This window comes from Sorghum bicolor, chromosome 3 (assembly GCF_000003195.3).
Source record: "Sorghum bicolor cultivar BTx623 chromosome 3, Sorghum_bicolor_NCBIv3, whole genome shotgun sequence".
Classification (NCBI taxonomy): Eukaryota; Viridiplantae; Streptophyta; class Magnoliopsida; order Poales; family Poaceae; genus Sorghum; species Sorghum bicolor.
In genome coordinates this window covers 69,885,016-69,900,201 of record NC_012872.2, presented here as the reverse complement: position 1 = coordinate 69,900,201, position 15,186 = coordinate 69,885,016, and the positions used below count along the sequence as shown (strand labels likewise).

Here is a 15,186-nt window from a genome sequence, read left to right as displayed (position 1 = left end):
TGTTGGTACGTACGTGCTGCTGCCTCAGCTCGCTGTACGTGTCTCAGCAGGTTCCTTCCTTCACGAGACCGACGAACGAAGTGTGTGCGATGTGTGTGCTGTGCTCTGCTCTGGACACACACCGGAAGAGGCTGCCGCACGTTTATATAGAGCCGAGCATGCCCACTCTGGTCTCTGGGCGTGGTACGTTGCGTGGTATATGTGCCGGGTCGCCGGCCGGGGCCGTGATTTTCTTTCCTCCCGCGCCAGGTCTCTGCTTTGCAGCCAACTAGGTTGAAAATTTCGTGCAGGAATGCTGACCATTTTTAAGTGCTGCTAGCGCTAGCTGCTGCCTTCCGGGAATCAAGAAGCGGTCAAGAATTCAACTCCGCGACCACGATGGGAACCGATTTTTTTTTTCTTCTTCGCAGCCAGCCCTGGGGGACCTGGCCATGCATGGCCAGCCAGAGGCTAGTAGAGCCCTGGGGCCCTGCTGCGTTGGACGGCCAGAGCAGAGAAACGGTCAAGGGTTTGCCACGCTCGGTGACACGAAGGCCACCGCCCGAATTTTCGGTGATCCTCTCACGGGCGGCATGGGGTTTTCAGGTGCAGCAGTTTGGCCGGCCAGCACCCAGCACCAGCAGCAGGTTGTTGGTGCACCGCCGCGGCCGCGCCGCCTGATAGCGCAGCGGAAACAGTTGGAGGGGGTTCGGGGATCCCAAAGTCCAACACGCACGCGCGTCCTCGTCCTCGGCAGGACGAACCAGCGCCCGGTTTCCGACGCGTCCAAGGCAGCACGGGGCGGGCAGCGCTGGAAAGTCAAGGCAGTTGAATTCACAGGCAGCCCGGCATCGGATGAGTTGACACGCCAGCGTTGAGCTTACCGACCGTGCTCATCTTTTTGTTAATGATAAATTTCTTCCCAGTCGTACAAAAGTGCTTGCCATGCACGAACAGATTACGCAACAGGGGCACTGATGAAACGTCATCGTGTGTGAAGCCTTAAGCCTTGTTTAGTTCGCAAAAAATTTTAAGATTCCCCGTTACATCGAATTTTTGGTCACATGCATGGAGCATTAAATATAGATGAAAATAAAAACTAATTACACAGTTTACCTGTAATTTGTGAGATGAATCTTTTGAGCCTAGTTACTCCTTGTTTAGACAATGTTTGTCAAATAAAAACGAAAGTGCTACAGTAGCCAAAAATGGAAATTTTTGCCAACTAAACAAGGCCTTAGTTTGACGATGGAGTTGCAGGCATTTTTTAAAGGTGGCAAGTATGGCACTGATGAAATGAAACGGCAAGGTCGTGTAGTACAAGCAAGGACGCAAGAATAAAACATGCGCCACGGACGCGCCGCCGTTCAAAGTCCGTATGATGCAGGTTTCAAAGTCCACATGCTGCGCGTTTCTCTTGGCAAGGTAGGAATTCTGATTTCAGACGTTGATCAAAGACAAAAACGACCGCACACTCAACATAGGAGTAGCAAGCTCGATACTTCCTGAACAACACCAACTGCCAGTCATGAGATTGAATCATCAGCAATGTCACTGAAACCATCGGTTACAATAACTAAACGATGAACCAGTCGCACCCGAGCACCACTGACTTGGACGGTTGGACCCGTCGACAGGCACTGCAAGGAAAAGGAATATCTGATCGACTTGACTTCCAAGTCTCAAGTCACAAAACACATGTTATGGCACGAAAAAAGGGAGTAAAATTAAAACCACGAGGTGGAAACTTCAAACTTTGACTATATATATAGTATGCAAAAAGGCTCTAGGGCGAGTGGTGATTTACAACAATTTATGGCTAGCTGTACAAATGTCACTCCAAGGGAAAATGCCGAGAAATTTACCGATTCCATACTCATTAACAAACAGTCAACGCGCGCTTGTGTTTCAAAAGCGCAATGTGAGCAATCTGCGGCTGTACTATCTTCGGGGAAACGAGATTCCGTCAGGCCTGCTGAATCGACAAGAAGGATGGAATCTAATATTCTTTGGCCTTCCTCCGCAGCTCGTTTAGCTCGCTCTCGATCTCTAGGTCGGGGAAAGGGCGCCCAGCACCTGAGTTGCTGACTGCTGCTCTTCCTGGTGGAAGCTCTCCTTTCTGTAGGTGACATGCAGTTATATTCATTTTGTATTGAATAAATGATCAATCAATTCATTTGTAAGGAGAAAAAAAAAAGAAGGGAAAGCAGTAAGACAAAAGGCAGTGCATATGCTTATCATTCTTCAACTGGCTTTGCTCTAATAAAGAAATAAATATAATGGGTGTATTGTCAACAGGCTCACATAGACTTTGAGGCCTTACCATACTTAAGCATTAGGTTATGATCAGGTATAGTACGAAGAAGTCAAAAGAATGAATAAATTCTAAAGGTGAAGTCCACCTCATAGGGATTGACCAAAACTATCTCTGAATCAGTGGAGACTATAGAAGATGAATAGAGCAAAATATTTTGGAAGGAACAGAAATTTGATGGTTGTCTACTGATTGCAATCCATATTCTACACATTAATCAACATGCCAAGTAAAAAAAATATGTCCAGCAAATGTACACCAAAATAACATCATGTCATTCTATCTTGTGAACAAGCAGATATCTCATTAGCTTAAATTGTTAGCTGTTGCAGAAATAAATCAACAGATGAAAGATCATCAGCTAGAATGAACATTTACTGAAATAAATCAACAGCAGATATCTCATTAGCTTCAATTTTTAGAACTCTAATTTGAGAATCCAGATAACAATACATACCAAAGAGCTTCCAGACAATTCCTTTTTCAGTTGTGAAAGATCATCATCAACAGATGAAGTCTCGAGCAGTGCAAACTGTTAACCAATAAATAAAGATAGACATGCTCCATTAGCACAGCAAGGCAAGTATTTATGATTGGTTTGCAAATGTTCACTTTTACCTTTCCTTCTAGATCATCAGTTGCTAACTGGCCAAGTGCCTCTGCTTGGGATTCCATCGCCATAACTGCATCAAATGTGTAATTATTGCATTATTTGTCTGAGAACAACATTCTGACATTCTACCATGGAACAAAACATGTTGCTGATAAACACATGAAGCAAGCAACGATACCATCAGACATCATTCTTGACTAAAGAAGAAATATGATATTCGCAAGTCACAACTCACAACAAACACATTGCAGTTAAAATGAAGCTTTTGAGGATGTTGTTATGCTTTGCCAATATCATAATCAAATTAACTCAAATGCACAGTGAGCGATCCAATAGATGACTTGAAGGATGTAGATTGTAATCATGCCTTGTCAAGATCGTACTCATAGCAGCACTAAGGCATAGTGAAATATCCCCGGATCAACCAATATCATGATATTAAAATGGAGAATCCTGTTGAAATGGCTTGGGCAAGAGGCCAAAAGAAGAACGTTAGAAATTACACGTCTATGCAATGAGCCATCTTAGTGCATCTTGGTAACGTCACTGCCAAATTTCGAAGCTTCTCAAAGAAAATTGCCACTACTACCTTTGTTTTAGTTTTTTACTCTGGTGAAGTTATTGCAGCTATGGCTGCTGACATACCTCCTTGGGCTGTTAAAGCAATTGACAAAATTGGAAGAGGTTTCTTGTGGGGAGATAAAAAGGATGTAAAAGGTGGCCATTGCTTGGCGGCTTGGCCCAAAGTTCGTCTCCCTAAAGATCTTGGAGGTCTTTGCATTTCCAATATCCAAAATCTCTGTTGGGCGCTTAGGATTAGATGTCTGTGGCTACAAAAGAGTGACCCTGGTCAACCACGGGGAGTGTTTCAGCTTCAGATTCATAAATATGTTCAGGCTTTCTTCTCAATGGCAGTGGTATCTGAAGTTGGAAATGGTGCTCTCACCCTCTTCTGGTCTGATAAGTGGATCCATGGTGGCTGATATTGCACCTCAAGTGTACACCATAGTACCCAAAAGGGCGGTTTTTGAGGCCCCTCACGAATCATTCTTGGGTATCAGATTTGCAAGGTGCTCTAACTGTTGGAGACATTAATGAATTTCTGGGTTTGTGGGATGTCATTTCAACAGTGGTGTTGGAGCCGGATGTCGAAGATTCTTTCATCTGGCGACTCTCTAGTGATGGCTAATCAGCAAAATCTGCTCATGCAGCATTTTTTCAGGGGACAATTGCCTTCCATCCTTGGGGGAGGATTTGGAAATCTTGGGCACATGAAAAGTGCCATTTCTTCATGTCATTGGTTGCTAGAAACAGATGTTGGACAGCTGATCGATTTGCAAGACGTGGCCTTCAGCATCCTACTACTTGCCCCCATTGTAATCAGGACGAGGAAAACATTAACCACCTGTTGTTGTGATGGGTGTTTGCTCAAGAATTCTGGTTCTCCCTCCTGCAAAGGGTTGGTCTGCAGCACCTCTGTCCTCAAATGGAAGATGTTTGTTTTGATGACTGGCGGGATAGAATTTCCAGTGGGGTGGTTGATCTTATTCAAAAGGGCCTTATTCCCTTGTTATTCTAGGTGATTGGACTCTCTGGAAGCATTACAATAAGTGTGTTTTTGATGGGGTTTCCCCTAGTGTGGCTCGAGCTGTGTTGCTAGCTATGTAGGATTTACATCTTTGAGGTTTGGCTGGAGCACAAGGTGTTAACTTTCTCTTGGCCCTTATGCCGGAGGATGGTTGACCTGCCTGTGTTTATTTTGTGGTCGTGGTCGGTCTATCGTTGTAAAGGGCGCGTTTGATGTTTTTTGATATCTAGGTTTTGGTGTGGGTTTGTGTGTGTGTTTTTCTTTTTTTCTTTTTTTGGTAAGGGAACTTTCCCCATGTTTTTGTTCTCTTCTTAATCGATATACAGTTCTCCTGAGTGTTCGAGAAAAAAAAGTTATTGCAGCTAACAACTTGATGACAATTGAGGAATAACTTATTTGAGGGGCTAGAGGTTAACTATTGGTGTTATGGCAGCAGCCTTCTGTATTGAATTTCTGGCTGCTGAAGTATGGAAGCTTGTGACTTTATATTGCCGTATGCTCTAGCAGACCTCAGTATTATAAGCTTATAATTATAATAGTAGTAACTCCTTGACGGTAGAGTTTCAAGCTATGTTCGACATAGAGTATTAGAGCATGTCTCTGCCCTAAACCAAAACCAATGGCAGAAGACTAGCCATGCAAAAAAAAAAGTAATATCACCATACATATAGAACATAAGGGACAATAATAGTCAGAAAAAAAGAAGATCAAATCAAGGGAGTACCTTTTTCCTCCATTTTCTCAAACGCAGAAAGGGCACTACTTGTATTCACGTTGCCCAACATTTCACTCACTTTTGTGGCAGTCCTGAAACGAAGCAAAGTCCACATCTGTTAGTGTATCCACAACACACACATACACACACACACACACAAAAACATATGGGAAAAAATAATCAAGAAATAATAAATGCATACTTCGCTGATTGAGCACGAGCTTTTAGGGTATCCTTTTTCTGCTTGGCCTCTGCTATCTTGCTCTCAAGAACCTACAGAATGGCATACTCCAGTGGTTAATAGTTCAACAATACTGAATGAGTACTTTTCACCTAGTGCACATGAACACATAGAACTGTACCAACAAATATAATAAGGATTTCAAAAAGGGTCAAGACCGTTCTAGCAGTTCAAAATAGCAACTCACCTTGGTATTCGAAATCAGATTTTCAACTACACCCTTCTGTTGATCAAGCTGGGACCTTAAGGAGCTCGCATTATCCTAAGTAAACAATCACAAACAGTAAGTCTATATTAGCAATTTGGTATGCTGATTCAACATGTCACATAGATATGTAACATTCTATTCCAATCAGCGCGGTAAGGAAACCTAAAATAAGCACATTGTACTACACATCATCAATGACACATACAGCATATGATTTACGCCGCTTGAGGGCTTCGCGAGCAAGATCCTCGTCACCCTTTTGAAGAGCAAGCTGAGCCCTCCGATACCTACACTTTGACCAAAAAACAACTATTCATTTACTGCAAAAGCAACAAATGTCGAAGTTCAGTTTGCTGCCGTAAACCATAACCATACCAATCAGCAGAAGCTTGTTCTGCAGCTTTGTATTTATTCTCAAGCCGCTTTTGAGACGCCAAGACCTACCACAACAAGAATCCATAAAATAGAATCAAGTTTCTGTTTCACAAGCATAACAAGAGATGAAACAAAAGAGTAGAAGCATCTGATGTAAGAGGCAGCAAACAAACTAGCACATAGCACCAGCCACCAGCGTTAATTATTTATGCAATAACACTTTAAAGACGATAGAAGACATGTGTTGAAACTTAGAAAAGACACCATTATGGCATTATTGGAAAGAAAGAAAATGCTGTCAATTATACTGAAGGCAGTCACAACAAACCTGTGCAGTGGCCTGCCTCATCTTTGTCAAGTCATCATTCATCTCCAGAACTGCCTGCTCTAGAATCTTCTCAGGATCTTCAAACGAACTTAGAACTGAATTTGCGTAGGACTAGACAAACCGACGGGCACAAAACTTTAGATTACATATGAAAAACTGGTTACTGCAAATAACATAATGAAGGAAGAAGTTACCACTCACCCTGACAACCCTTGTTAGTCTTTCAAAGAGGTTACTTCGTATGCTATTGCACTTAAATCTGTTGACATTTGATTGTCGTACTTGCACAACTTTAAGTGACACTGTAAGTGTAAGGAAGGGTAAATTAGCAGTCATCAACACAGATTTATAAACCATACCCATATCATTAGTTCATTACATTCTGCACTTTGTAAAGTTCTCAACCGAAACATAATAGTTTTGTTCAATAGTTTGAGCTTGTGCACTACAAACATGAGCAAAATCAAACATAAACATTCTGTAGAAGCATAGTCATCATGTACGGAACTCAACTTAGTGTGACAACATAAAATCAAAGCACGGGCAGTGGTTTCATCAGACAGGTATCGCACACGATGAAAATGTTCCAGGGGAAAAAAATAGGATCCTGTGCTGATGTTGACAATCATGAAGTGCAGTGAGAATCGACATTCTCCAATACCCTCAGCTAAAGAAAAGACGCTTCCACTTTACAGGGTACATCTCAAAACACAGGTTCACTTATCACAAGTCGAAACTCGAAAGGGACTAATTTAGTTTTGCCTATAAATCCAGGAAGCTATCGATTTATATATGAAAACAGAGACCTGTCGGATAACAAATTCAACCAAGTTTAGGCTCATCTTTGCTCATGATGGTAAACAGGTGGGCACTACAGAACTAATATTGCACATAATAGTTCATCATAACAACATATTATTGAAATCATGTACGACAACGAAGGCACCGAGCCACCGACCCCCACAGCCCAACTGTCGCCACTGTTCACACTGGTTCAACAATTGCAGCAGCAGCAGCAGCAGCACTGAGCATCCCAGACAACAAATGTTCCGCTAGATTAGCATGCGGTTAGTCGTCCTAACAGATTCTCCACACAAAAGCCTCAAGTACCAATCGCCCCACAAGACAGAAAGGATGAAGAAGTGGGATACAAAATCGAAGCACGCACCGTTTCCCTTAAGGAAGGAGGTCCTCAGAGGGGTCCGGCGGAAGCTGGCGGAGGCGGGCGGCGGCGCGAGCCTCAGGCTCGTTGGCTGAGCCCTAATCTCCATCGATTCGGGCGGGGGTCTGCCGGAGAGCGAAACGAGAATGATTTTTTTTTCCTGTCCCTCTTTTTTTTTTTCTGCTTGGTGTTTAGCTCTATCTCACGAGGGTGAGTTCGTGTGGAGAAGAGAAGCGATGGGAATGGAAAGCGATCTCGGCCTCTCGGGTCGGGACGGATGATTCCAGCGTTGCGCGTCTCGTGGCGACGGAACAGCAGAAACTTTTAGGCCCAAGAAACATTGGTTTTAGAAGCCTAATATTTTTTTTTGTTACGGAAACTGAAAAGGAAACGATTCGGATCCAATGCGGCCCAACTGGTTCCGTCATGAGTTTTCATTTTCTTTTTTCCTGCTGTGTTTTTTAATTTAAATTTTAAAGCTTGAGCACACGGATTTATCCTTTTCCAAGGACTGGTTGGCTATCATATTTCAATTTCCCTCCTCCTAGTCCTAGTTAGAAGAACACCCGACTGGTCGGGGGTTAGAGCAGGACGGGCACACCGGAACCATAGACATAGTGGTTGGTTTAGGCCCTGTTTAGTTCTGAAATTTTTTTGATTTTGAGTACAAATATTGTTCAATTATGAACTAAATAGGTTTAAAAGATTTTATCTCGCGATTTACAGCTAAACTGTACAATCTAGTTTTTGTTTTTATCTATATTTAATATTCTATGCATGTGCCATAAGATTCGATATGACGGGAAATTTTGTAAAGTTTTTGGTTTTTTGGTGAACTAAACAAGGCCTAGTGAATGGAAGGTGGAATGTGTCAATGTCACATTGTCAATGTTTTGGGAGTATGAAAAATACTCCTGTATGTACATAGTGGTTGGTTTAGGCCCTGTTTAGATTGGAAATGAAAATTTTTTGGGTGTCACATCGTATATGTCGGAAGGATGTTGGGAGGGGTTTTTAGAAACTAATAAAAAAACAAATTACATAGCTCATCAGGAAACTACAAGACAAATCTATTAAGCATAATTAATCTATCATTAGCACATGTGAGTTACTGTAGCACTTAAGGCTAATCATGGGGTAACTAGGCTTAAAAGATTCGTCTCACGTTTTTCAATCAAACTGTGTAATTAGTTTATTTTTTTTATGTACATTTAATGTCCATGCATGTGTCCAAAGATTCGATGGGATGGACGAAAAAATTTTGGGTGGGAAACTAAACAGGGCCTTAGTGAATGGTAACACAAATGAAAATGGAATCAATTAGCACTGTAAGTGGAGCTAGGATGTTTGATTGCGGCTAAGCAAACGAGTGCAATGGTAATGCATAACCTTTGTAGTACGGTTGCGTTAAACAGTATCTAGACGGGTTGCGGCAGTCAGATACCACCTTATGAGTTGTGACGGTGAGAGCAAGGCTAACACTAGAACCGCTCGTTGGTCGTATGACCTAATCATATAATAGTTAGCCATATAACAGTTAGCCAGCTTACAGTCCATTTATCTGTTTCACCAAATTTCTTGATTTCTGTGCATAAGCTGACTATAAGCTTATAACTCGTTTCTCTTATTTCTCCTTCTCTCTTTCTCCACATTAGTATACAGTTTACTTAGAACCACTTATTATACTTGCTCTGAATAGATGAGTGGAGGGTTATTTGAGTGATCCACACAAAGCGAGGAGGAATAAAAGGTTGGCGCCTTTGGCGTAGCTCCTAGCATCCGCTTCATTCTCAATTTCCGCTAAGCCGTACCAAACACTTAGAATGCAACTGGATTTTGGCATTGAGCTAACGATAATCACTTTTTCATTTACATTACGGGTTGGGAGCTTAAAAAAACCCCGCTCTCCACTGTTTCATGTTGTTCCGCATTCATTTGACACATGAATCACTTCAGAATTGATTCTCACCTCCTCCTTCTCCCCACTAGAATCACTCCTCGAAAGAACTAAGAAGTGAAAAGTAAACTTCAAAAATCAAGAAGTGAAGCTACCAAAGTGGCTAATGCTCGTGCCTAGAGCCTGAAGACTGAAGAATCAATTTCATGTTGTTCGCGATGACGACGTCGGAGGTGGGGTAGGCATGGCAGGTGAGCACTCAGCCGATCGAGCACCAGAAATTTCTATTATTCTGAAGACAACTAGAAGCCACCATATTTTAGTACCATGCACGCACCAACCCTCCAATCGATTCCTAAATCCTAATCTCCACATAAACAATGTTCTAGCCAAGGCAGAACACACGCCATCTTTCTGCTTATTTAAACGCGCTACTATCTCGTCACAGTCGGCACTCGGCACCCCCTCCAGACACTCGCTGTGCACGGTACCACGTCCGGCGCCCGCAGTTTCATTCCGACCTGATCTATCGGTAGGCCTCGCCGTGCTCCGTGCATGCACCATGGCTAGAACCATGAGAGCACGAGCACCCAAACACTTGGTCCGGCAATGCACGCCACGCCCTCTCTTCTCGGTCTTCCTCATCGCGCTCTGCTTCGCCGCTTCGAACCTGCCCTCCGCGAGCTCAGCGGACTCGTGCAGCAACGGCCTCAGCCTCGGCAGCCTCGTCCCCTTCAACACCACCGGCCTCACCTGCTTCCAAGCATGGCCGTCGCAGGACTTCGTCCTAAGGGTACGCTCAGGCTCAGCGTCGTCGGCGCATACAGGTCGTCGCTCGTGCGGTGGATAACTCCTCTGCGTAATGTTCGTGTGCAGTTCGGCAAGGCGGCGGCGCCGGGGAGCAACGCGTGGAGCTTCGTGCTGTCGGCGCCGGACAACGGCGGGTACGTCTCCATCGGCTTCTCGCCCACGGGGCGGATGGTGGGGAGCAGCGCCGTGGCCGGGTGGGTGACGGCCGCCGGCGCGGGCTCCGCGAGGCAGTACTACCTCGGCGGGACGACCTCCAGGTCGTGCCCGCCGGACCAGGGCAAGCTGACGCTCGCGAGCGCGACCGTCGTGTCCAAGGGGTCCCGGCTCTACCTCGCGTTCCAGCTCGACGGGCAGCCGCTCACCAACGTCGTCTACGCCGTCGGCCCTAGCGCCACCTTGCCCGGGTCGAACGGGCTGCTGCCGCAGCACCAGGACATGGCGGCCGGCACCATCAGCCTGTCCGGCGGCACCAGTGGCGGCGGCAGCCCTGCTACCGGCGGCGGTACGTTCGCCAAAAAGGATTAAATCCGCGCGCGCATCGATCTGTTTCTTGACTGACAACATTCTGATCGATTTGCGTGGGTGGATGTGGATCGCGTGTGCAGGTGACGACGACGACGACGATGGCAGAGAGGGCGGCGAAGGAAAGGGCAAGGGAAACGGTGACGGTGGCGACGAAGATGGTGACCAGGGGAAGGGCGAGAGGCGCACGTCCCCAGCCTCAGCATCCAGCAGCTCGGGCGCCAGCGGCGGCGGCGGCGCCTTCCTGAGCGCAGCGCGGCGGCACGGCTTGCTCGCGCTCATCAGCTGGGGCGTGCTGGTCCCGGCGGGCGTGGCGCTGGCGCGCTTCTTCAAGCGGTTCGACCCGTTCTGGTTCTACGCGCACGTCGTCGCGCAAGGCCTCGGGTTCCTGCTCGGCGCGCTGGCCGTCGTCGCCGGTTTCAGGCTCGACGACGACGAGCGCGCCCCCGTCGCCACCCACAAGGGCATCGGCGTCGCCGTCGTCGTCTGCGCCTGCCTGCAGGTGATGGCGGTGCTGGCGAGGCCGGCCAAGGAGACCAAGGCGAGGAGGTACTGGAACTGGTACCACCACAGCGTGGGCAGGGCGGCCGTCGTGCTCGGCGTCGCCAACGTCTTCTACGGCCTCTCGTTGGCCAACGAACGGCAGGAGTGGAGCTACGTGTATGGCGTTTTCATCGGGGTCTTCGCGGTGGTTTGTCTTGTGCTCGAGGAATGGAGACGTAGGCATTGATCCGTCCCGCGCGGTACATGGAGAGAGGATGGACTTCACGCTGCAGCTACACCTTTTCCTTTCCGTTGCACTTGCACCGTTGCACGCATGGACGCATATGGTTGCCATACGGTCTGTGATTAGCATTCACTTGTATTATTTCTTCTCGTGGCATTATTTGTTCTGTACGTACGTGTAGTGAGCTGCCTCTGTATGTGACAGTTGTATGATTGATGTATATGGCATTCGTTTCATTGGCATATATACAGCCTTTTTTTGTGAAACGCTTGTGTATATATAAACCGTGGTATATAGTAAAACATTCGTTGATTTTGAGACATTTTGAATTTGGTAAAATTCTATTAAATTTTGGGTCAAAATTACACGAATTATCATGAACTGCAAGATGAAGTTCATGTCCAAACATCTCTAAAATACCACAGGAGAGGTCATTTGAATATTATTAAATGTATTAAGGGGTACAATATCATATTTTACAGCTGAGGGGTTAACCTTTTGATATGTTAGGGAGTTATATAAACTTCACTTTTTAATATTTTACGTTAGCGAAACCACTTTTAAGACCGGTTTATGAGGTTATTAAAATTATTTTCAATAATTTAAGAGGAAGAATAACTAGTTTTATACGTAAGGAGCTTGGGCAAAGTAGACAACTACCAATAATTTAGAGGGTTAAGACTTGTTCCCTAAATTGTTAGAGGGAATCTAGGTGTGTGACATACTGATATTTGTTGGCTTGGTTGCTTGGTTGATAAGCATGATTAAAAGTATGGTTTATTAACTTATTGTGAGATAAAAATATTATTAAATGATTGGTAGATTTGGCAGATAAATTCATTCGAACAGACTGTAAATCACTAAATTAACACAATACACACAGATGATATGATGGCCCCTGTAGCGTGCACCAAGCGTGGCGCTTGACACGTGGCAGTGTTATATACTACTCCCTCCATTCAAAATTGTAAGAGTCATTCCAAAAATCTTAAAGAGTCAAAGCATTTTCACGTTTGACCAAAATTGTAGAGTGAAATACTAAGATTTATAACGTAAATAAAGTGAGTATACTATGAAAATATAATTAAGGAAGAATCTAATAATATTTAGTTGGTATCATAATAATAATTATTTTATCATATAAATTTGGTTAAATTTTGAAAAGTTTGACTCTCCAAGATTTTTGGAATGACTTACAATTTGGAATGGAGAGAGTACTACCTATTATCAAGTACAGTAGGTGAAAACCGTGGGCCGTTAATCGAAAATCAGCGGCAACATACCTGATCAAGCCTGGATATTCTCAAGAAGTGTCAAAGATGCACCGCGTCTAGCCGCGTCTACTGCTTAATGTCGGCTACTCGTCACCCAGAGTTTGAGTACCATGTTACTTCTCTCTCTCTCTCTTGCAAACATAGAGTTAATAAAGAGAATGTATTATATCTGAACTTGTCGTGTAGTCATTGTGAGTGCATATCGCGATCAGTTGCTGCATTTAGATCAGCAGCTTTAGCTTGTCTCTCCTAGTCTCCCTTTTCTTCCCATGTCTCTCTAACTTTTAGAATCATAGCACAACACACATCTATACTCACACTCACTCTACATGAATACAAGCATACAGTGCCCTATCGAAAAACTGAGCCAACATTTTCATTAAAAAAGGAAAAAGTCTAAAAAACGCCCTCAGCTATGATGAGTCGTCTAACCAGGGCTATGACTTATAAAACCGTCCAATCTTCGCATTAAGATATGTGAAACAGGGCAAATTATACCCTATGACTGTTTTGGTGGGTGGTATTGGGGACGTGGCGTCCAGCGTGGCGGCGGTTTTCCACGCTGGCGTCATGGCCCTTCCAGGTGAGCACGAGCATGTCCTCCTCCCGCTTCACGCCCCACCCGGTGGCGTGCTCGCTCAGAAGGCGCCTCACCTCGGCTGCCGCGTCTTCGTCTAACCCCACGCTCGCGAACCCGTTCCTCCGCATCTGCTCGGCGAGCCTCGCGCCGGACTCGACGCGCTCCGCTCCGTCGGCGTCGTCGTCCCCGACGACGCTCTCGATCTTCCGGCCCACAGCCGCCTCGTGCTCCACCCGCCACGGGCTGTCCCTGGGCGCCGCTGTGTCCAGGGCGTCGAACAAGATCCAGTGGAAGTCGAAGCAGCCCGCGATGCGGGTGGCCAGGCTCGGCGAGTCCAGGTCCGCGTCCTCGCCGGTCACGGTGACCAAGCACGGGTTCAGCGTGCGGACGATGTCGAGGAACGTGTCCCTGAAACCGGGCGCGACGTGGCGGATCCAGCTCTAGCAGTTGACGACGAGCGCCTCGCCGTCCCGTAGCTCCAGCGACTGCCGGTTGGACAGCACGGACGCGTGTGACCCTGAGGTCGATGATGTGCACCGCGCTGCCCGCCACCGCCCGGAGGATGGTGCTGTTGGAGGCCGTGAAGCAGAACCGGTGCCACTGCGTGAGATCGATGTACTCGGCGAGCTCCGTGACCGACATGGCGCGCTCCCGCGGCGCGGGCGCCCCGGCGGCGGCCTGGATAGTGCCGGTCGGGCCGCACAGGCGGCACGCGCGCGCGACCAGCGCGCGGAGCAGCCACGACGTGAGGCGCTGGCTGGGGTCCCCCTGTGAGGAGGCGATGTTGTTGAGCACCCACATGGCCTGCTGCGCCAGCGTGACGTCGTTGGACTCGAGCGCCGCGGCGCAGTGGAGGAGCAGCTACTGGATGCGCGGGCCGTCGATGAGCGTGCCAGAGAAGCAGACAGAGTTGTGTGCCGCCCTGAGGTTGCCGCCGCCGTCGGTCCTCAGCTCCTGCTCCATGCTCGGGCAGCACCACCTCGTCGTATGGACGTGCCAACCTGGTACAGGATTTTGGGATGACAAGCCGCCACGTCCCCAATGCCACCCACCAAAACAGTCATAGGGTGCCCTGTTTCGCATATCTTAATATGAAGATTAGACGGTTTTAAAAGTCAGGGCCCTGGTTAGACGACTCATTATAGTTGAGGGCATTTTTTAGACTTTTTTCATTCAAAAAAAAAAAACTGAACCAACAGTAACTTAGTGTAAATAAGATATATACTTGTGCCAGAAGAAAAAAGCTCTTCTCCCAATCCAAGTGCATGAGGAAAAAAACAGTACTGAGGACAGAATTAATATTTTTTTTATAGTTGACGGAAGGGGAGAGAGTCCCCACCTGATCATTTCATTCATTGGCCTACCAAGGCCCGATAAATCAAAGTACATTTGGTGAGAACACTATCTAATGTCTTATTTACTTCCATTCAAAATCCAAAAACTTTTCAAGATTCTCTATCACATCGAATCTTTAGATACATGTACGAAGTATTAAATATAAACAAAAATAAAAACTAATCACACAGTTTGGTCGAAATTTACGAGATGAATTTTTTGAGCCTAGTTAGTCTATGATTGGACAATAATTACCACAAACAAACGAAACTACTATAATGTCGCGAAAATTTTTTGGGAAGGAACTAAACAAGGCCTAAGAACAAGTATAATAATAAGACGACGAAAGGTGATGGCACGCTTAAGCTTTATTTGGTAGAATTTTTTCTGGCTTTAGCTTCTTGTGCTTAGGCACTGTACATACACTATTGTATTTGCGCTACAATGTATGAACAGTGCAAAACCGAGAGCCATGTGAGCCTCACAAAACGGATTGTTAATTTATTATGATAGAAAAA

General features: G+C 45.9%; 2 protein-coding genes and 1 pseudogene across 2 annotated transcripts; 1 reads left to right on the top strand and 2 right to left on the bottom strand.

The window, feature by feature from the left end:
• Nucleotides 1,707-7,766, bottom strand: LOC8056104 (probable membrane-associated 30 kDa protein, chloroplastic). Its single transcript, XM_002456731.2, has 11 exons — nt 7,530-7,766; nt 6,563-6,663; nt 6,362-6,472; nt 6,034-6,098; nt 5,864-5,945; nt 5,638-5,712; nt 5,412-5,482; nt 5,219-5,301; nt 2,912-2,976; nt 2,751-2,825; nt 1,707-2,098 (listed from the first exon to the last, which is right to left on the bottom strand). Exons 1-11 carry the CDS (start codon nt 7,630-7,632, stop codon nt 1,979-1,981), a joined length of 951 nt encoding a protein of 316 aa, XP_002456776.1. The 5' UTR covers nt 7,633-7,766; the 3' UTR covers nt 1,707-1,978.
• Nucleotides 9,800-11,799, top strand: LOC8078668 (cytochrome b561 and DOMON domain-containing protein At3g07570). Its single transcript, XM_002458868.2, has 3 exons — nt 9,800-10,213; nt 10,297-10,732; nt 10,836-11,799. The coding sequence occupies exons 1-3, from the start codon at nt 9,983-9,985 to the stop codon at nt 11,480-11,482; spliced, it is 1,314 nt and encodes a 437-aa protein (XP_002458913.1). The 5' UTR covers nt 9,800-9,982; the 3' UTR covers nt 11,483-11,799.
• Nucleotides 13,246-14,296, bottom strand: LOC8056103 (annotated as a pseudogene).

Excerpts from the sequence above, each read along its gene's own strand:
- LOC8078668 (XM_002458868.2), top strand. The coding sequence starts at position 9,983 with ATGGCTAGAACCATGAGAGCACGAGCACCCAAACACTTGGTCCGGCAA. Across the intron at positions 10,214-10,296 it reads CGCAGGACTTCGTCCTAAGG|TTCGGCAAGGCGGCGGCGCC; the intron begins GTACGCTCAGGC and ends GTTCGTGTGCAG. Across the intron at positions 10,733-10,835 it reads CAGCCCTGCTACCGGCGGCG|GTGACGACGACGACGACGAT; the intron begins GTACGTTCGCCA and ends TCGCGTGTGCAG.
- LOC8056104 (XM_002456731.2), bottom strand. The coding sequence starts at position 7,632 with ATGGAGATTAGGGCTCAGCCAACGAGCCTGAGGCTCGCGCCGCCGCCC. Across the intron at positions 2,977-5,218 it reads TGAGAAAATGGAGGAAAAAG|TTATGGCGATGGAATCCCAA; the intron begins GTACTCCCTTGA and ends CATTTGATGCAG. Across the intron at positions 2,826-2,911 it reads CTGATGATCTAGAAGGAAAG|TTTGCACTGCTCGAGACTTC; the intron begins GTAAAAGTGAAC and ends ATTGGTTAACAG.